We start from the raw sequence: 22,494 nt of genomic DNA on the forward strand, positions 1-22,494 counted from the left end.
AATTCTCAATCTTGCTCACAGACATATGCCACTTCTCTTGTTAGCTCAACATGGAGATGGGAGTGTATGATATGGATGACATCACCATAGATTGTTTCTGATTGGTCAAACTGACAGTTACAACTAACCCCATGTTACAACATTCCCCGGTCTCCTCTACTGGACAACAAACGGTGACTGAAGCGGTGAATGCAAACACCTCTGATTGCCCATTTCGTTTTAGAAATCAACAAACATCTCTGTGATTGGCTACATTGCTCACCTCTCCGAAAATGCATTGTAAAATCATTTGACGCTTTCCAAAGCAGAAGGGCAGATACACTGGGCTGTTTGCCCAATCTATTTTGCTATACTATTATTACGAAGAAAACAGATCCTAGAGACCAGGGGTTATGGGCAGCTTTTCCATCTAAAAGCAATCAGAACTAACAGCAGGCAGTTGTATAAGTAAGACTATTATACATGCTAAACTAAATAAATGAAATGTAGAACATAAAAAAAGTGCTAGTGGCTCGTCTGCCAGTGGGTGCCCCCCCAGTACAGGCCTTATGTAGGATAAATATAGGAGCAGATTATTTTGTTTCCAAGCGAATACAGGCTTTTCTGTATTAAGATATCTATGGCTTCCATTTGAGGAATTTCAAGCTCAGAAGGCATATTCAAATTGTGTTACTGGTATTGATAGTCTACCACATTGTTTTAATAGGTTATTATTCATACAATTCTAATCCATTGCAACCTAACGCAGCTGGACCACTAGATGGCAGTATTTCATTTCCACTAAGCCAAGCTCATCCAAACCATGTCAACTATAAACTATATAAACCCCTGTCACATCTTTGCTATTGTGGAGTTACCATTACATATATATAGCCTATTCTATGCTTCCTGTCCTGCGCTGACCTGATCTCTCTGATTGGAAGCACAGATAAGTTCCTTCTTTAGAACCATTCAATGAGTTCCACTCATCGTGAAGGCTATATAACAGTTAAGCTGACTAACATGTTTGAGTTTTGAGAAAGGGAGAGACAGATGGTGACACAGACAGAAAGACACTCTTTCGTACAAAAATGCAAATTTTGGGGAAGTTAAGAGTTGATCTTATGCTGAGTAAAAAGGCTGAGTCTGCAGTTAGACTAGAGATCTAATAGTCTAAAAGCAACATCATTTTATTATTTTAATAGCTTAAGAACAATATCAAACAATAAAACAACACAATAAATGGTGTGTACTTAACAACGACCTTAGTTAACTTTTTAAAGTAAAAAAAAAAAAAAATGTTTTTGATAATGGAATGTGGATACTCTTGTGAACATATCTACATGTTCAGTAATTTCAAAAAAACGTCATTTCTAAGACCAACTTGCCGTTCATGTCAGCTAAGATGTCTGTCAAAGAATAAAGCCTGCGTGTGTAAGTTAAACCTCCTCCCACTCATGAACACATGTAGCCCATGCCTTCCTCTTTGAGTTCTTCTGCACCTTCTCTCTCCGAGTTCCTGTTTAGTCGCACCAAAGCACGGCAGGCGTGCTGAAGACTACTCCTGTTGTTGCTGTTGTTGTTCAGAGTCTATGTAGGCTGATATAACTTGATGCTGAAGGATGTGGTTACATTTCCACCTCTATTCATCTTAAGCGCAGGATTACACTGCAAGGACATCGGTTCCATCTCAGCCCACACATTGATAAGAGGCAAAGAAATCATGGGAAGAGGATAAGAACTCCAGGTAAGTGTTGCTTGTGGTGTATTCCTGTATCATGTTCGTTTTAATCTGAGCTCATCTAGCCTAGTTAAAGAATTAAACTCAGAATTACAAGGCCAAGTCTGTGGACTTGATGTGCAGGTGGATTGAAGCAAGCTCGTGATTTGCTTTAGCCAGAATCAGAAACTTTTTGCTTCCTCCAGCTCACATCTTCACATATGAAGATTCCCAACGCTCCATGACCCTTTAAATCAAGTTTTAAGACAGATGGTGTTCATAGCTGAGGATGTCGGGTGGAGACTTTACTATTCACAGATTTTGTGCAGTGAGGTGTGTAAGATATAGTGGTTCTGAATCTATGATCTGTTGAATGATATTAATCTTTGAAATACACAGTTATTTGACAGCATTGGTATTGTTATTTTACATGGTTCTATTACTTAAGCAATTTAGAATTTTATACAGTAAACTTTAATGAAACTCTTCCTCTGTGGTGAATGGTCACATGTAAAAACAGTGGCTAAGTCAGAGATCTTATCACATTCAAGCAGCAGACTTATAGCAGCCGCTCTAGTTCTCACAGAAGGTCCCTTAAAATAATGGGGACTTAGCATGACAGAATTTTTTTTCTTCATACATACAAGAACATATAAACATGAAGTCTGCAGATGCTAACTGCTTGGTTGCAAAATACAATCAATCCCACAAATAGAGCTGATGTTCATAATATTTGATGCAATAGACACATATATCCAAATAAAGATGGAGTATAAGCCTCTATATGCAAAGATCTTATATATGCAGATACATTTTACTTGCAAATTAGTTTTCTTTTTAATACTATCTATAATATTCAAATGATATATTTGGTTTCATTTCCACCATAACATACAACAGTTCATAGTTCAAGTTCATAGTCACTCTGCAAGAAGTGGCCTTCAGTGTATAGTTGTCAGGAGCAAGTATGATAGAACAGCTTTTAAGTAGAGAGATACTTCTCCTTTTCATGCACAAACAACATCCGACAGAAACTCTAATAATACATAAATAAGGAAGTAAAACATTTTTAGGCATTCATGTGCTTGTCTGTTAGCAACTTAAGGGAGAGCAATAATTATGTTACTGCTTAGTTAAAAACATGAGATAGTAGGATTGGTTCATTTTAGCAGAAAGATTAAATAGATTTTACACACTTATGAATATCTCAGCACAATACAACACAATGTAATACAATCAGTCAGTCAATAAATAAATAAGCAAGCAAGCAACATCACAAAATTGATGCAACTGTAAGTTGTAAATGCTTGTTACAAACTTTCAGCTGAGTGAAATAATAGGTTTTCTCACTTAATGACAGTTCATTGGCTAAGTTTGAATTCCAGTTTATCTAAAATCTGCTGGAAGATTGTGCAACTAGAGACTGGAAATGAAACTGGATGAAAGTTCCAGTGGTGATGTTCATCAGTGTGTGCATCATTGCTTTTAAACACTGTGATGAGCCCATAAAATGTCACTGGACAAAGCATATCTGTGCTTAAACTGTAGGAAAGTTATAATAATGTATTTCAGTGCATTTCCTAAGTAGTGCTAGTAGATTCCCAAAAGCCATATTCGGGCACAATGATTTTATACATATACATACAAACTCTTACATGACACTGGTGTTAATGGCTGTTATAACACATGTTTTTGTCACCCAGCTCATCTTTGTTCAGAACTCGTTAGGTTTGAGTCATAATTTGCAGTGAAAGTGGCTCCTTTGTAATCAGACACAGGCGTTGGTTGTGACTGACATGGAAGGCACATTAAAGCTGTTTTGTGTTAAACCTCTTCCTGTTTGTATGACAGCAGGGTTCATATCTTTTCTATCAAATTCATATTCCCCACTGTTTTTTACCTGTGAGCTCATCGCACCTGGCATGCACAAGTTGTGTTCCTTTCCAAATATAGAATGTGCTTTATTTATTCTACATATTTATATTCCAATGACACACTTATTTACATGCTAAATATAGCATAGAAACAAATACTTGACATGCTTTTGGTAGCATCATATCAGTTATTGATGATGAAATGAACTCAGAACACAGAAATTTTGTTTTAAACTCACTGGTTTCAGAACAGCAACATTCAGACATTCAAAATATGTACAGCATTACATCTTTACATGGGCACTTGTAAATTTCACAATATAGGGATATCCACACTTTCACTTGATAAACAGAACGGCCATAAGAATAAAAGAGTACTCAGACTGAAACTGAAATTTTCTGCGATCTTTCTAAAGTTGTTTTTCACCATCATCCTGTACAAAAAAATAATTGTTGTATTTAAAAAAGGGGGGGGGGGGTTAATAATGGCTATTATAGCATGAAGCAGATTTTTTTATTACTAAAAATTTTTTTTTCATTTACAAATTTTGTCCACTAATTAACCAGTAATTAAAAGTCCTTAATTGTTGTTCATGCATGATTTTTTTTTATGCATGCATGCTTAACAGAGTTGCTTGTTTCTTTGGGTTATAGAACACAGTACCTTTCAGTTCTATTTTACACAACATAAGCTGAAATTGAGGTGAGTGTATAGTTCCCACAGGTACCAATAGAGGTTAAAAGGAAAGAATAGAGTTCCTCATTTCCGCCTAGACGGGAGAAAATCAGCATCCTGGTTCGGGTAAATATTGCTCTGATAGATCCCCTGTATCCTACTGTATCTGCTTAACTGGGCCACTTTGTCGGCGGCAACATATAAAAAGGAAGCACTTACCATTGAATGCTGTCACCATTGTTCGACTGCTGTTATTTCCTAAAATGATCACGGCAGGGGGAGTTATTGTTATGGGAGGGAGGGATGTGGATGAGAAGACTCTGGGCTCACAGGAGAAGGCACATGGGGGATATTGGTCCCCATCAATCAGAGACTCCACACAATAAGCTTCGACCCCCTCACGGTGTGGGAGTCTATCATAGCGGCTGATCGCACCACAACAATGGAGCAACACCTGTTTCCTCAGTAAAGCTCGGGAGCAACCTTCCTGTACAGGGCTGTTGGAAATATGTTCAGGAGAAGGAGCTGAGATGAACCTTCATGCCAGGTCGCAGTGTGAACTTGAATCAGCTGAGATGAAGGGAGCTTCTCATCAGACATGCTGTTAGGATCTGAGGTTTTTATAGGTCTGATCTTACATATGGAATTTAGTGTCCAGTGTTGGAAGTCTGAAGATGAATACTGTGTGTGGCATTGTGATAATGTAATGCTATTTTTTTAGAATAAAAAAGTGTGATACAAATTTTGAATGCAGCATTGCTGACTCAGGATAATGTACTTCAAAGGCCCTGTTTGCATTTTACTGATTTTGTTCATAGTCTGTGCACCTCAAATGCGTCTTTGCTTCACATAGGAAGTTTGCTGGGATTGTGTTTGTGTTGCCCAGATGAAATCATCCTCTCACATAAGAGGATGTGAACACATCCTTTTACGTGTCAACAAGGTCACTTCCACATTTTCAGAGGTTGCAAAATGAACAAAAGGCTACAGGCATCTGACTGACTGACTGACTGACAGCTGCTGGTCACTTTGTTTGCAGTTTAATCTTATATTTTGCCACTAATCAGACCATTGATGCAGAATTGATGTAGAACAGTGACTTTAAACCAGGGGCCTAAGCAAATTTTCACAGGATGATTAAAATATTTTAATTATTTAATTAATTATTAATATATTAAATATTATAAAATGTTGAAAACGAAAAGAAACCATATTTCTTTTACCCCACTGTAACTGTTTTTATTGAAAACATTTTTTTGAACTGTCCACATTGTTGAATATTTTAATATCAATGCTCCCATTTTCTGTTAATAAAAAGTTTGAAAATAAGTAGCTTTGTCATAATATCTTAATCTATATTGTCAGGAATATTGTGAAAATGGGGTTTTTTTGAGTAAAAAAAAAAAAAAAAAAAGATGAGACCCACTGATCTAGGAGAAAATATGTTGAAGTCATGTTTTTAAATAAGGGCCTTAATAAAGAGTCAAAAATGCAATCCCACCTTCTCAATCCATAAATACGTATATATTCAAGTTTTGTGTTGAGACCATTTTAGTGGAGTCTAAGTCAAGACTGAGTAAAAGTTCATACAAATATGTGAGAAGATCACAAGGTAATTTTCTCTCTCTCTCTCTCTCTCTCTTTTTATAAACCAAAACTGAATTTCAGTGGGTTAGACCGAGGATGGTTGCATGGGGAGTTGTTACACAGTAAGGTTAACTTAGAAATTAGAGGAATTAAATTACTATCACTGTCTCTGAGTACAAATATAAATGATTTAAAACAAAGTTAAGCTACAAATAAAGAGTCAACATTTCACTTCTGGGTTGTAATTTCATTTGCACCTGGCACCTGTTGCCACCAGATGCCACTTTCTATTAAATTAGTTTACTCAATATAATATCAATCAAATTCAAACAAAGTTTTGTTCGCCTTTATAATGGAAACAGCAATCACAAGATCAGTGATGAATTAGTTCCTTCCAGGCAACCTGGAAAGGCTACAACAGAGCTCCATAAAGTCATTAAGGCTAATATCAGGCTGTTCCCCCTACTTTGCTTGCTATTGTTGTGCTTAAAACAAGTGACCAGCATAACACTTTGTTTAAGGATAACCTTACAGTAAATCAGAGTGAGGCCATTATTATTACTGCTTTAGGTTTCATTTTTGGTAACTTGCTATATTTGGCAGTTTGAGTTTTCTTAAGTTTAACTTGCTTAATGACTGACAGACCAACATGTGGGGTTTTTAGGCTATATAGGCTACTCTTGATTTTTCTCGAGTTAACACCAGCAAATCCCCCTTAGTGACCACAGTATAATAAAAATAAAAAAAGAGGAAAAAAGTTGTTGTTGCATAATGATTGAATTAGGAGCTACATGGACAAACCTAGATTTATTAGTTAGTAAGCCTCTGACATCAGATAAGAAATAAGCTTAATATTTCCAACACTGTTCTGCTTTTTTTTTTTTTTCATTGAAAAAATGAAAGATATGCCATATATGATTATCTGACTATATGGAGTTATTGAACCTTAAATTGAAATGTTATTATTATATATAAATATTATTATAGTAATTTAATTATTTATTTATTTTTTTCCCGAAAAGCTAAAATCAATTCATCAACTCACAAAACAATTTTTAAATCACAAACAAATAATCAAACACGGTGAATTGAGATGGTAACATGGCGTTGCTTGTTTCATAATGAAATGTACATGGACTTATAAATTCCCTATTAAAATAGTTTGTATCACAAGTATAGACAAGCAACAAATCGTTGGCTATGTGTGCTGTGCACTTCTCAGTTTATGCAAATCCGCTTGATGACGCATGACGCTCAATGGGACGCGCGCTCAGCGTGTTGATGCAACGTGATGTTTGGTGAGTGATGAGTTTTGTATATGTGTTGTTTACAAGAAGCTAAGTGAAGCAAAACGTTTTACTTTAGTGTATCATCTATAATATTGGTGGTTTGAGTTTTGGGTTTACTGACTCAGACTTAATATCTCTGGATGTTTGTTTCATGGTTTGGGGGATTTTTGTTTTGACATTGGGGAAGTTTTGAGACTAACAACATAATATGAGCCACACGTACATTACATTCAGGTTAATTTACTGATATAATGACCTAAAGACCTTAATTTAAAGGGAAAAAATTAACAAGTGGTCTACAAACTGCATTACAATTTTTTTTTCATTAACTGGAGAGATAAGGAAGTATAATGACCAAAAACGACGCGCTAAAGTTGTTTACACAGAAAACCAATGGAAAAGCAGCGCAATGCAAAATTGCGTGTTGTGTGAACGGACCCTAAAAGTGGCTTAATATTTTTAATGATTCTATCAGGAACTTTAAATGTTATCAGGAAGAAAAACAAACAGTTGGCAGCTGTGGCATCCCCTTAATAATCCCTTAACCAGACAGTTCACTTGAAATTCTCGGACACTAGGTAGAACATTTTCCTAAACCTCAATATCATTTACAGACATGCAAAGGATCCTGTATGTTTACTTCCCTGAAGGGAGACGAGCATTTGTTTGTCTATGTAGATAACCAAACCTGGAATTTTATTGACACATGCTGGTACTTCATTCAGGTTACACCAACTGTGTTATTGGATAGAGGCTGACTGAAACCCCACATAGTAACACAGGCTAACATTTTTCTTGACTGATTGGAATTTAAATAGAAACAAGCGGTTTCATCATCTTATGTAATACTTCTTTAGTATCATATTTACAGATCATGTGAAGGAGGCATTGTGTATTGGTATCTTTTTTTTCTTTTCACTGTTTTAGAAAAAGCTAGAATTTCACAGCTTCCTTTATATGACTTCAGTTCTTTTGTTTTACAGTTACAATCAAGATGCAGCACACCTCGTGCACAGAGGACCGGATCCAGCACGCTCTGGAGAGATGCCTGGATGGACTCCGGCCATCAGAAAGCCTGTCACAATCCTGGAACGGTAAGGACACCCACTGACCCTCTGCCGCTGATAGGACGCTTTTGTTTGGCATCGCTGTTTTTCATTTCAATTTTTTACTTATGTTTTGTACAATTTGTATGTGTGTGTTTTTCCTTTATCATTTTTCTCATTGGTTATCAATTGACCTTATGTTGCAGACAGGGAATTGTGCCTCTTAAATGGGCTTATCAGTGTAAATTCACACAAATAATTATATATGCATAATACACTTATGAGTCAGTGACATAACACTTAATTTATTCATGCACAATAATAACAAATTGCAGAAATAGCACAAAACAGGAAATACTATTAAAGAGAGGATTCCTGCAGACCCTCATGACTGTGTTGCAAGGTCAAAGTCTCTTAAAACATGAATACAAACAGTACATATGCACAAATTCAGCATTAGGCTTTAAACAAAAAAATTCCCTTTCTTTATCGGGAACGTGATACCATAAATTCGTCATTGGCCCATGTAATTCTGTGACTTGGTGGGTGAAAATGCCAGCCGTGTGGGCATGTGTTTACATCAGCCCACCCACATCTGATTGTAGCATTTAATTGTATGAATTTTTTTTATACTTCTCTGTTATGGAAAGGTCATATATAGAATCGTTATCACTATACTTGTGTATTTGCTTTGGTTATTTTTATGAACCAGGGAACTGACAAACAAAAGATTACACACTGATGAATATTAGAATGTTGTTTGTGTACAGAGTGTAACACTGTTGATAGATTCAGAGAGAAGGTGTTATTTTCAAAGAGCGTTCAAAAGGAAATGTATTGTTTGCTAACTTCAATTGGGCAGGAAGTTAAGATGTCCTTCGAGCAAAGCAGTTATCATCGACCACTGCAGATCTTTTTAGTAGGAAAGCTGCAGTTGCCTTAAATATCCAGCTCAGCGTCATTCTAAATTTGTGTAGTTTTGAGGTTACACACAGTTCTGTCACCTAACCAGTGTGATCTGCTTTTAAATCGTACACGACAGTATGTTTTTTCTCAGAATTCTAACCATAACTGCACATCACGGTTTAAAGCAGCGAACCCTTTGACATCTACACATCGGGGATTTCAGGGGAATACTCAAGCTATCGTGTAATTAAGCAGCCCATTCCTGTTTGATGTGTGTGCTCAGATTAATTCCCGCCCTTAATGTGTGCTTGACTCATTTGGTGTTATTGGGGTTGTGCAGTGGTTACATGCATAGCATAGGGGACTTGTTTACTAGATATCATGTTTATTTGAGGTATAAGGCACGCACATTTGTCCCGGTTTCGCAATTAGGGTTCTCATGCTTGTATGTTTATGCATGTTTGTGCAGCTGGCTGGTGTATGAACCGCTGGAGTCTAGAAGAGCTGGTTAAGAGGGACCCAGAAAATTTTCTCATTCTGCTGCAGCAAATTCTCAGAAAAGCCAGAGAGGTGAGTACGCACATAGACATACCGCTAACTAAACAGAATGCTATACCCGCAGCTTAGAAGTGATACTTTTGTGAACAATGTCCTCCGTGTTGAGCTCACTCTGCCCCCTTGTGGGCTCTGCAGGCTATAACAGACTAGATTGCATCCAATCGATGCTGTTGTACATAATTCAATTAAGTTGTATAGCTGTATATCCTTCTCTGCTGTTTTAGGTTCAGCAGGAGTGTCGGTATGAGCTTGTGGCCCCCTTGGCTCTCATGTTTGAGTCCACACTTCTGCAGGTAAATTTCCATGGACGCTGGATTGATTATTCAAGAACAATTTTACCAAAGCCTTGATAATCAGAAACTAATAATTATTAATCTAATTTTACTGAGCTAATGTCGAAGACAGGGAAACAGTATTTACTATTTGCGTGCACCTATTAGCAAATATTGAATGCTTTTCAGTGATAATTCTCACAAATAATAAATCTAAAATTATTTTTTAAAGAATATTTGCAATCTACAGCTTTATTTTGTAGTATATTTTAGAAATCCATGTACATTTTCAGATTTTCATTTAAATTTGTAAAGCATACATTAGTATTCCATTAGAAAAATGAAGAAAAAAAAATTTCACTAGTGGACTTTTAGACCCCACAAAATTGCTTTTAGCCTCTCAGTTTGAGCCTTATCTCCTTCACCCAGAATCTAATGTTAATGAAATCACAAATGTGTCTGTTTTCTCTTTGCAGATGCCTCTTTGTCCATCTGACGGAGAGATTCTGACAGAAGCTTGTGAAGTGTTTCATGACTTTCTAGCATGGCCTGAACCCTACTGTAGTGTGTGTCGTAACCTGCTCTCCACTTTACATCAAGAGCTTAGAGCTCCAGGTACAGTAGCACATTCACAACAATAAACAGAAGATAAACTTTTATCAGTCACCATTATGCAGCTTAGCACCTTAATAAAGAGCAGCTTGTTAACCTTAGTCCCAGTCTACTAATTCATAGTATTAAACAGAAAAGTACAGTGGCATACTTCTTCTCATTGGTTTCAAGAAGCTTTGCAGCTGTTTTTCAAAATATTAGCTACACTTGTTTATCAGTTTTAAGAGCACGAGTAGTACCTTAAGGATTACTTAACTTCCACTCTAACTTCAGTGCTTTCACTAAGATTTTGTTTTGTTACATAATGTTGCAATCTGATGAAATAATGTTCTTCTGTGCATTTGCTTGTATCAGGGATTTCTTACCACAGACTGGTAAGAGAGGAACAAGGCCTTGCCCCCTCCAGTCAGCGTTCTAAGATCATGTGAGTGTGTTTTCACAAAAGCAGGAGGAAATCCTGTCTTGTCAGTTATTGCTCAGCCCTTTGTGGTCGCAGTCTTCACCTCTCGCTTACTGTGTCAGTCCTTGGATATTCAGAATTTGTCTTATTGTAAGATTACTTCTCTGTGTGAAACTTTAGCATCAAAGGTTGGGTCCGGTCAAATTTATTGCAAATAAAATTGTTTGTAATTTATTTGTCGTATTAATACAATCTTTAGCCTAGGGCTGGGCGATATATCGCATGCGATTGTCGCACGCATTTCGTCAGTAAATCTGGTTCCATGATTACCGCTAAATCGCCATCACCTGCTTTCAAATGGAGCGGCATTTAATAGACAGAGCCGTAAATCACTGACAAGCTACGCAATATCGCATTCATTATTGAAGGCGATTCATCCTCGATAATGAACGTGATATTGCGTAGCTTGTCAGTGATCTACGGCTCTGTCTATTAAATGCCGCTCCATTTGAAAGCAGGTGATGGCAATTTAGCGCTAATCATGGAACCGGCTTTACTGACTAGATGCGCATGATCATATCGTTCGATATATCGCACAGCCCTACTTTAGCGTAGCGTTTAATTAACTAATTAATGTTTAATTTATAAGGAATTGTTTCATTTTGCACAATAGTTAAAAATTAATTATATTAATATTAATAATAGGTGTAAATAAGAAATAATAATAACAAATGTTTCTTGAGCACCAAATGAGCATAATAGAATGATTTCTGAAGGATCATGTGACACTGAGTAATTCAAAATTCAGCTTTGCCATCACAGGAATAAATTAAATGTTATTATATAAAATGGTTATTTTAAATTCTAATAATATCTCAAAATATTACAATGTTGCTGTCTTTTTGCATTGGTGAGCATTCTTTTTAAACTCATTGACCCCAAACTATTAAATGGTAGTCTGGGATTTTCAGCTCCAGTCCTGGAGGTCCAGTCTCAGCCAAGTTTAGCTTTAACCCTAACCAAAGACATCCATACAGGCTAATTAATGTGTTCAGAATAACTTGCAAATTTCAGACATAACATCTGTCCCTTAATATGAGCATGCCTCATTTTTTGTATACAAAAAAAAATTTCTAAGAAAAAAAATTCTTAAACTTAACCTGTTGATGTTATACTAAAATGAAATACACTAGAAAATAACACATGTAAATTTCTTCTGTGGACACAAGTAATATGTTTTATCTGTGTTTTTGCTGCACTACAGTGACGTTTTCTGATGTTTTCTCTGTTGCAGTACGGTGTTGTTGATGAACCCGGCTGAGGTGCCTGCTGAGTTCCTGTCTGTGGCGGAGCAGCTCAGTGGAGCGGAGGTCTCACAGAGAGAGAGTAGCATTACACTCATTAAACACAGCTACCAGGCAGTGCTCGGAACTAAATACCCACTACAGACCATCAGCAGTGCTCTACAGGTACACCACAATGTTCCACAGCACAATGAGATGATGTTTCCTGCTTTAATGTGCTCCAAAAAACTTGACTTGATACAGAGCGTATGTGCGTCAGACTGAGTATGTGTGGATGTGTGGTTGTATCACTTTGTGGGTGTCAGGAAGTGTGTGATCTGATTGGTGGGAGGGGGACGATAACGGAATATGAGACCAAAATGACTCATATGTGGGTTGATGAGTGGCTAATGGGGAAGAAATAGACTGATTGAGTGGGAGTAATGACGGGATTGTGCTTGCTATAATAATTTTGCTTTTATTTGTAATTATTGTATTACTTATAATAATTGTATTTATTATAATTATTTGAGATTACTTGGAATCAGGGGTAGCTTCATTTGAAACACAGCTAAACATTCATGGAATACTGACTCTGAATGACTTGCAACAGCATAAGAGGTTACAATACATGACTAAGTTGGTTCCTTTTTAGTGCCTTAGTGATGATGAGTTGGCACAGATCCTGTCCTCAGCGAGTGACCTTCTAGAGTCTGCAGCAGCCATGACGGATATAGCTAAAGCTCGAGAACATGTCAAGGTTGGTCTGGAGGCGCTGCGAGAAAAACTTGGCATACCAGCCTCCAACGGCAAGACTTCAGATGGTACAGTCTCACTTCCTACTTATAACCCACGTCACAAACCCTAAAGAAGCAGAGAAATGTGCTTTGAATTGTTACTAGATTTGTGTCCAACCTAATACTAATTTAAAAAAAATAGTATAATGAAAACTTAAAAAAAATTTAAAATTCCATTTCACTTTCTAAATCAGTGGTTCTCAACCAAGGGATAGGGCACACTAGGTGGCATTAGCAAACTTCCAGGGGGCTCCAATTAACATAATCATGATTGAAATGCTTAAAAAATATCTGTACAAGATTAAACATTAAGCATTATATTTTTGACTTTATTTTTATATATTTTAACAGGAGTATCAGAGGTACATATCAGATTAGATAGGGCCTTCAAATTTTGTCTTGGACAAACGGAGCTTCATGGAGACAAAAATGTTGTGAACCACTTACCATCAGTACTATAATGATTCTTATAGTAAAATTAATAATTACTACAGTATACCGTCAATTACTGTTCACAAGCAATCAGTGATATGCAGCATTATAGACTATATGGCTGACATTTTTTAGTAGAATAGGGCATGTTCACAAAGCAAGGTCCATATTGAAACAATTTACAGATTCTGATGGGGAAGAGCTTGACTGGCCTGAACAATGCTCAAGTTCATTGACCACCTGTGAAATTAATTGAAACCTCAGGTATAAACCAGGCTCCATCACCAATCACCAGACCTCACTTATATTCTGTTGACTAAAAGGGATCAAATCCCTGTAGCCATGTTTCCCAGAAGAATGAAAGCTGTTATAAACCCATTAAAGCCAATGGCTTTGAAATATTTAGGTGTCAACAACCACTTTGGCCATGTGAATTGGTGGTCTACATTTTATAGAGTTTCATGGTTGTTGCATGGTGATATACTACACTGTTTGTCTGGGCAGCAGAAGTACATATTACCTGGCACCAAGTCCTAAAAACTTAACCAAGATGGATGGCCAACATGAAGCAATAAAGCTAAAGGCATGATTTTTCCACTTGGGAAACATTGGTGTGTTGGGTTTGGAGTGGGCTAGTGATTAATGAGAAAGACTTTGTTGTGTTTTTGCCATTAGGGGTTCTTCAGACGCTCGGCCTCCCAGCAGCCAAGTGCTACACCTTCCACTGGGACAAGGATAATTTTGGTAAGACTCTGAATCCATCCCAGTGCCATTTTTTTCTGCCATGGGCTTATTCAAACATTTTTTTTGCTATTTTGGCATTATAAACATTTGAAGATTGCTTTTCAGTCACTTTGATTTAGTTTAAAATGTCATTAGGGGCTTTCATGAGTTGGAAGTTAATCCTCCAGCTAATAATTACTGTCTGAGTCATGATTTTCCATCTTGTTTTTTTTTTGTTTTTTTGTTTTTTGCTAGATGTTCTAAACGACCTTCTAGACGTGGAGTCTGAATTGACCTTATCTCAAACATCTGAGGGTATGGAGGAGGATGATGTTGACAATGTTGATGTGGAAGATGATGAATATGATGACTTGGAGGAAGGGTTTATATTAAACGGTTGCACTGACTATCGGGCCTCAACCTTTTCCACTGTCTCCTCACTTTCCACGGCCTCCAAAGACTCCATGTTCTCCACTCTGTCAGTCGCTTCCTCTGAATGCTCTCCCCTCTCCACACTCTCATCCTCATCTCAAGCTTCAGGCACTGACAGTGACTTCTGTGAGGACGCAGAGGAGGACAGTCTGAGCACAGCGTCTGTGCCCAAGTCTAAAACAAGTGCACGACTTTCCAAGCGCCTCTCACGACTCTTCAAACCTCGCGGCAACTCTCTATGTCGAGCTAAAAGCCTGGGCAGCCCTGAGGCTAAAGAATTAGTGATAGCTGTCCGGTCTAAGAGATCCAATTCCCTGCCACAGCAAGTGCGACTGCGGAGCTCTGAGTTAGGGTTTCCGGCGCCCCCACTGTCACAGCTGCAGTATGTTTGCTATAGGAGAAGACCCATTCTGAGTACTGACGATGTGGAAGGGCCACCAGGGGCCACAATGCTCAGAGTGGTGGTGTTTGGTGCAGATCATGTGGCAGGGAGAGTTGCCCGTGCCTATGGCAACCTAAGAAAAAGAGAAGGAGAATGTCCACACCTGACCAAGGCTTTCAGGATGAAGTTTTTCTTTGTGCCTGTGAGGAGGGATACAACTCCAGCCAATTTCTCCACAAGGAACTCTGGTTCTTCTCTGCAGCTGTCAGTGAGTCCACTGAAACCAGCCGTCTCTAGCACTGTGAGTGAAATCACAACACTTGAACCTAAAGTATACTTCAGGTTTTGCTGGTATGCTCTATTGCAGGGATCTCCAACCCTGCTCCTGGAGAGCTACTGTCCTGCAGACTTCAGTTCCAACCCTGCTCCAACACACCTGTCTGTAATTGTCAAGTAGCCCTGAACAGCTTGATTAGCTGGTTCAGGTGTGTTTGATTGGGATTGGAGCTGAAATCTGTAGGACAGTAGCTCTCCAGGAGCAGTGTTGGAGATCGCTGCTATATTGCCTGTGACATAAATGTCATCACCAGCACTATACATGCCTCGCTCAATTTTTCTAATTGTACATAATCTCTACATTCTGCTCGGCCCTTTAATTGGTAATTTGTTTGCATTTAAGTAGTTAGTTCACAAGGTGCCAACACCAGTAAACTCCCACACTGATGAGCGCTTATGTGAAGCGGTTAAGCAATATTATCCTTTTTATCATTCATAACTGTTGGAGAGAAATAGTGCAGACTGTGGAAAAAGATGACATTTTCTAGTGCGTATGTGTTGCCTGTCTGTATTTACACACAAAAATGGGGTATACTTGGATTATGTCTTCGGCTGTACACATATGTTTAGTTTTCGCATCAAAACTGGATTATGACTGTCTACAAAAATCTGATCCATTTGTACATACAGGCTGCATACACACCGCAGCTAAAGTGCCTCTTCTCTAAAGTGCTAATACCCATTCTGTACACAGAATTTTACTGAAATGACAGCTAATAATTTGTCAACAGGATCTCAGTGTGAATGGGGCGGAGGACAGCACTAATGATATAGCCAATCTCCTGGGAATGCTGGATCCCTGGTATGCGCGTAACACTCTGAGCCTGCTGGAGCTGCCGGTTAATGTGGTGTGCCAGGTGATACTTTCATATCCACACAGACTCATTCACATGAACAGAGAGTGCATACATATCAAAACAATCAGTAAGAAGAACAGTAAATCTTTTGATTCCATAAAACCACACATATGAGGAACTTGCATGTGTGAAAGTGTTTTTTGAATTGTTTTGATTATCACCATGGCCACAAAAAAAAAAAAAAATTCCTTATCAAATTACAGATGAAAAATATATTCATTTCAAATGTTCTGTCCATAACAGCAAACATCCAAGATTGAGTCGGACTTGTCTGAAGGTGCTGGTGAGGGGCGTTTACCGATATTTGCTGACCTGGTGCTCTATTACTGTCGTCATGCCGCCCGCCCTGCCCTCATTCAGCTCTATCAAGCAGAGGTGAATCAAAAATAAAACGTGCCATTTCCTAAATCTGTGGCAGTTTCAGTCATAGACTTTAAAACTGTTCCATAAAAGTTAGATAGACTTTTGAGTTATAAATATATTATTTCTTACAGCGTGTCAGGCAATATGTGGGGTTCCTTTCTCCAATGTGCTGTGGATTCTGTTTAAAAAAAAGTGTACTTTCAATCAGATTTGTTAGTTTCACTGCAAAATTATTTAAGACAGGCTAAATTATTTTTTTGTGAAATCTACACACATTTTTAAATGCTGCTTGGTGTTAACTAATGATTCCACAGTGTTTCATTCATCTTTTCTGCGTTGTTTTGTAACTGCCATGATGCAATCCAGTGGTTTCACAAAAGTTAAAATCTTACTCTTGGCTCTAGTTGACACTAGCTGGAGGAGAGAGATGGACTGAAGTGTTTATTCACTCTCTGGAGCTCGGACACACAGCTGGTACAAGAGCCATCAAGGCCATGGGTGAGTGCGGACAAACACCAACAAATCAGATCAAATTTGTTTTGTCTTTGAAGGGTCTTTTCACATCATCTAATGTTTGCTTAGTACGCTTTTTTTTATTTTATAACTATTAAAAAATGAGTATTAAATAAAAATACAAATATTTTATAGTACACCTAAAAATAAAATAGTAACTTTAAAAATAAAATGCTAATATTTCCTTTTTTATATATACTTCCTTTTTTTTCAAACCTAAAATCAGCAAGCTTTTATTTTGGCGAGTTACTTGGAAGTAAGTTTATGCACTGCTGGTTTTAGCGCTGTGTGTGTGTGTGTGTGTGTGTGTGTGTATAGTAGCAGATTTTAAATTCTCAGAAGTTAGACAGAAGCAGCTTTAAATTCAGACTATTAAAAAATGTTTATATATCTTTTTTTTTTAAGGAAGAAGGAACATTTCAGATCCCGTTCTATATTGTGTTGTAGTTAAGGTGACTCGCTTTTTCTAAAAAAAAAAAAAAAAAAAAAAAAAAAGCAAATTTGTTCTTATTTTTCAGGTGCTGCAAGTAAGAGATTTGGCATTGATGGAGACCGTGAAGCTGTTCCTTTATCACTTGAAATTACTTACAACCAAGTAAGATGAGCTATTCTAGTGTATTGATGAATTATTAATGGCACAAGCATGCAATACTCATTTGTCCCCTCTCATTTTTTGACTTTACATGAAATACATATCAGTGGCAGAAGTCAGAAGACGAGGACAGAGAAGTCCTGCACCTCTATAAACCTGCTAAAAGCCTGCAGGAATCTTGAGGAACTAGGTAGAAAATAACTTTGATCTTATTATATACAGAACTCATTTGGATTAGGGCTGTCAACTGTTTAAATTTAAATGTAATAAATTGCATGTTTTTTTTTTTAAATAACAAGATGACATTCAAATTACAATCAACTTACTCAACATTGGGCTAACAAGGGCTTAACACCATAAACATTTGCACATGCTCAAAAGAATAAATAATAACCTTCTCAACACAAAAGAACCTTATCAATGTTTAGGCCTAACAATAATCACATGGGTATTAATAAATATAATAATAAATCTTTTCTTGTTCTTTAGATTCTAAAATGGAGTGCCTTCATTTGACAATGACAGAAGTGCTGAAGAGACAAAACTCTAAATCAAAGAAAGGCTACAATCAGGTGAGCAGGAAGGAAGTATGAGAGAAAACTGAGATGCGGTTTAAACAGCCTGACACAAACTTAGCGCAAACACCTACAGTTACTCTCATGTGGTTTCTGCAGCAATGTGTAGCAGTCGACAAACAACATTTTTTACCAAGAGCAAACATTTTGGTTTGATTTACCCGTTTCTGTACCAGTTTACTTGATACGGCTCATGTTTTTACACCTTGGTGTCAGTCTTACTTTCATTTTTACAGTGTCAGTGGTTACTCTTCGGTTCAGTTAGACCACACACTGACTGTACTTCATCTTGTTTTGTTAGTTTGAAAAGAAAATATACTGTTGGTTACAAATTTGTTTAACAGATGTTTGAAATAAATGGAGAATAGAGAAATTCCTGAATTTCTTACGGAAATATGCATGACCCATTGCAAGAACAATTTAAAAGACGTTAACAATGTTAATATAATTTGCATAGATTAAGCTCAAATGTTTTTGAATATGAAAGTTATGTAGGTGATTCAAGTTGCAGTATTTTTCAGTAACTTCTAAAACTGTCGTTTGTATTACAGCAACTGACCACCACACAGGTAAAGGTGGATAAGGTTCAGGTTAGTGGAACTTGCAACACCACCTTCGCAGTTTGTCTGGACCAAGATGAGAAGAAAATTTTACAGAGTGTGACCAGGTACAGGTTTTTGTATACATTTTTTTTTCCTTTAATATATATTTTTGGGGGGCTTTTTATGTTGAAATTTGACTAAAAAGGAAATATATTTATTTCCAGCCTAACAGTGGTAGACATACAAGTCAGACAGGTTTTTACACCTGTTCTGTGTCAATTGAACCCATGACCTTGGCATTGGTAGCACCGTGCTCTACCAGATGAGCGATAAGAACATATGAAATCGCAAAACAATAACTGAGTACTTTTACTTAAGTAAAATTTAATATGACTACTTTTACTGGAGTAATACATCAATACGTTGTATACTTTGTTTACCACTGCTGTCCAGTATAAATTCATTATTTTTCATTATAGGAGGATTAATTGTATTCATTATTTTATATATCTAACATTTATTCAGCAAGGATGCATTAAATTGATCAAAAGTGACAGTAATTTTTTTTTTTGTAAAACACATTGTTATAAAAACCTATTTGAAATAAATGCTGTTTCTTTTGTACTTTCTATTCAAATGTTCTGAAAAAGTTTATATCACTGTTTCCACAAAAATATTAAGCAGCACAACTGTTTTCAACTTTGATGATAAGAAACATTCCTTGAGCACCAAATGAACATATTAGAATGATTTCTGAAGGATCATGTGACACTGAAGGCTGCTGAAAATTCAGCTTTGCCATTTTAATTGACAATTTAAAAATCCATTAAAATAGTAAACCATTATTTTATATTTTAATATTTCACAATGTTGCTGTTTTTACTATATTTTCTATTAAATAAATACAGCCTTTGTGAACACAATACTTTTTTTTTTAAGTACTTTTTAATTTTGTTTTAACGTGGAATATTCCTTGCAAAACAAAAAAGAGGAACAAAATCATGAAATGTCATCTTCATGCTTTCCTGTGATGTAAATGAGACTGAAAGTTACTCAGTGACCGCTGCTGTTTGTCACAAAGAAAAACCAAAAAGGTTAATTCCGTCATAGAGTTGTTATTGAGACAATGAAAATCTTTTTTCTAAAAACACCAGTTCTGTAGCCAACAACTGGTAATTTTTTTTAAATGCATCTGCCATTGGCAGTTAAACTACACTGAATACAGACATGAACAACCGAAAACTTTTTCTCTTTGCAGGTGTGAGGTATCAGTTTGCTATAAACCAGATAGTTCGACTGACTGGACGAAAGGAAGGGTGTTCTCATCTCAGAGCCAGCCTCTGCAGCCAACCTTCTGCTCTCTGCTTTGTCTCCCTGTTGCCACTTTCAGTGGACCTCAGCCCTGAAACCAGAGACTATGCTTGAACCTATGACCCCAGCCTAATAGACGTCCATCTACATAGTTTTCCACTTCCACTTGTAAGCTACAACTATGCATATTGACTCACAAAAAAAGCTAAGATACACTTTTGTGTTAAAGTGCTCTTTTATTATGTTTGTGAGCATCATATGTATGTAAAGTGGGCGTTGTTTGCTTCAAATTTCTGAGATGAGGATAACTGGTTGCTTAGCCTGAGGTACATTCTGCTGTTTATAATTCAGTGGACAAGCTCAGACAATTTTTGTGGACTTATGACTAACATCTAAATCAGGTTATGAATCAAAACCTGAGTCATCCATAATTGAAGGTTTGGTACTTTGAGAGGGATGTTATTACTGGATTGATTTGGAACAGGGCTTGTCCTGGCTTTTATACAACCAGCGTGGATCTCTTACTAGAACCAGAATACTCGTTAATGCACATATTAACCACCATTTAAATAAGCACTGTGGACAATGTAATAATATGTTTGTATATATGACAGAATTATTTTATTTAGCTATAATTTAAATTCTCAGGATATATATTCCTTTACAAAGTGGTGCCTCAGATTTTAGTCCTTAAAAATCTAATGTATTCAGTGATTATTTTTTGTATATATTTGTATATCCTTTCTGAGGTTGAATTTTTGCTGTGTTGTGACTTTAAAACTGTCTGAAACCTGTCTGCTTTTAATACCTCTTATTGTAGTTTTGTCTGTTTGCCAGCAGAGGTCCTTATAAACCAGTTGTTGAGTTTATATTGTGGCTGGAGGCTGAACAGTGGTGAATAAACGCCTACATTACTGCCAGAGAAAAACCCAATTCAGTAAATATGCCATAATACTGGCACAGTTTGCAAGTGCAACAAACTGAATCTTTTCTTTTCTTTTCTTTTCTTTTCTTTTCTTTTCTTTTCTTTTCTTTTCTTTTCTTTTTAACATGTTTATATCTGTCCTCTAGAATGATCAGAATTACTGTTGAAACTATAATTTTCTCCTCTGATTGTTTTTGAAACACTTAAGAATTGTACATATTTTAACAAGATTAAGGAGCAGAGGAGTATAATGTACATATTTATGTGTTTTTATTAAAAAATATATATATTTTGAGCAAGTTGAAGGATTTTACTCTTTCTCAGGGCACATTGTTTTTTAAATAATGTTTGTCTGTTTGTTAAACTTTGTAAATACATTCTATTTGCGATAATACTACATTTCATTTTGTTGTGACAACTTGATGGAAAGAATGTTGTGGGTACAGACGTATGACCAGTGCTACTGAAATGTACTGTACACTGTTATGCAAAATGTATTTTTTTTTAATTTCCTGGGATCCCAGAGAACTAAAGCGGTACTTTCCATCTGGCTTGTATTAATAAAGTGCATTCAGTGGCTTTTTGTGTGTACATTGTAACCTGTCAAATTAAAAATATATTAAATAAAAACACTTTCAAATGAAATTACTACTTATAAGTCAGTGTGAATATGGTTATTTAATGGCTAACAATAATATTTTTGGCAAGTGTCAACAGTATGCCCTAGTCACCAACTAATTTTAACATTTTATGGAGGTTATTTTTTAATGAGACTATCATTGCATATATCATAAACCTTAAATGCTTTTGTTTTTTCCACTTCAGTGAGAAGATCTACAGTTTGTAGAGGCATTCTCATGATCAAATGTCAGGCTAATCACTAAACAATGACACCTCTGTATGCTAAAACAATGTTCCTTGAGAAGGGCAGTTTTGCTCAGGGTATTTATGAGCTGTTAGCCTGTTCTAGATGTTATCAAATATTGTAAAAAATGTCACAAGATGACTGTGCCTATTAAAAACAACCATTGAGAAAAAGCTTGAATGTGTTAGGAGCATATAAAATTGGATTATGTCAGTTATGTCCAAGTTCTTCTTGGATAAATAGTTTCTTTGTCAATAAGAAATAAAAATAGAATGATTCTGAAATGATTTATAATAGTTGGCTCTGGATGCCTGTCTTCCTCCTCACCCTCATGTAGTTGTCAGCATGTCTGTTCTTATTAAGAGTACTAAATTGGTACGTCACAAAACCTGTCAAGAACATGTCCAACCCCCCCCCCCCCCCCCACCCAAAAAAAAAAGACATAAGATTTTGCTTAAAGAAATTGAAGCTAATTTTAGGATAAATTAGATTTTGTTGCATTATGATATTATTTTCCTAACAATTAAACACATTGTCTCCTCAGTTCTCATTATACCTTTAAATTCTCTCATTACTGTTAGAAGGATGAAAAAGAATGATCTAGACAGACTCTCAGTCCATGCTTTAGTGACTCATTCTGCAAGTTG

General features: G+C 36.6%; 1 protein-coding gene across 2 annotated transcripts; it reads left to right on the forward strand.

The window, feature by feature from the left end:
- Positions 1–1,487: 1,487 nt before the first annotated feature.
- On the forward strand, positions 1,488–21,640 carry LOC109075719 (phosphoinositide 3-kinase regulatory subunit 5-like). Of its 2 annotated transcripts, none has more exons than XM_042758166.1 (18): positions 1,488–1,726; positions 8,109–8,219; positions 9,547–9,647; positions 9,860–9,928; positions 10,384–10,522; positions 10,874–10,943; positions 12,214–12,388; positions 12,858–13,026; positions 14,107–14,175; positions 14,410–15,269; positions 16,036–16,161; positions 16,405–16,536; positions 16,929–17,022; positions 17,556–17,632; positions 17,726–17,819; positions 18,119–18,201; positions 18,756–18,871; positions 20,005–21,640. In XM_042758166.1, the coding sequence occupies exons 2-18, from the start codon at positions 8,120–8,122 to the stop codon at positions 20,150–20,152; spliced, it is 2,622 nt and encodes an 873-aa protein (XP_042614100.1). In that variant the 5' UTR covers positions 1,488–1,726; positions 8,109–8,119; the 3' UTR covers positions 20,153–21,640. The 2 variants fall into 2 exon arrangements, with proteins under 2 accessions (XP_042614100.1, XP_042614099.1); XM_042758165.1 differs by lacking the exon at positions 1,488–1,726 and adding an exon at positions 7,000–7,134.
- Positions 21,641–22,494: the final 854 nt, after the last annotated feature.

Source organism: Cyprinus carpio, chromosome A6 (genome assembly GCF_018340385.1).
Source record: "Cyprinus carpio isolate SPL01 chromosome A6, ASM1834038v1, whole genome shotgun sequence".
NCBI lineage: Eukaryota > Metazoa > Chordata > Actinopteri > Cypriniformes > Cyprinidae > Cyprinus > Cyprinus carpio.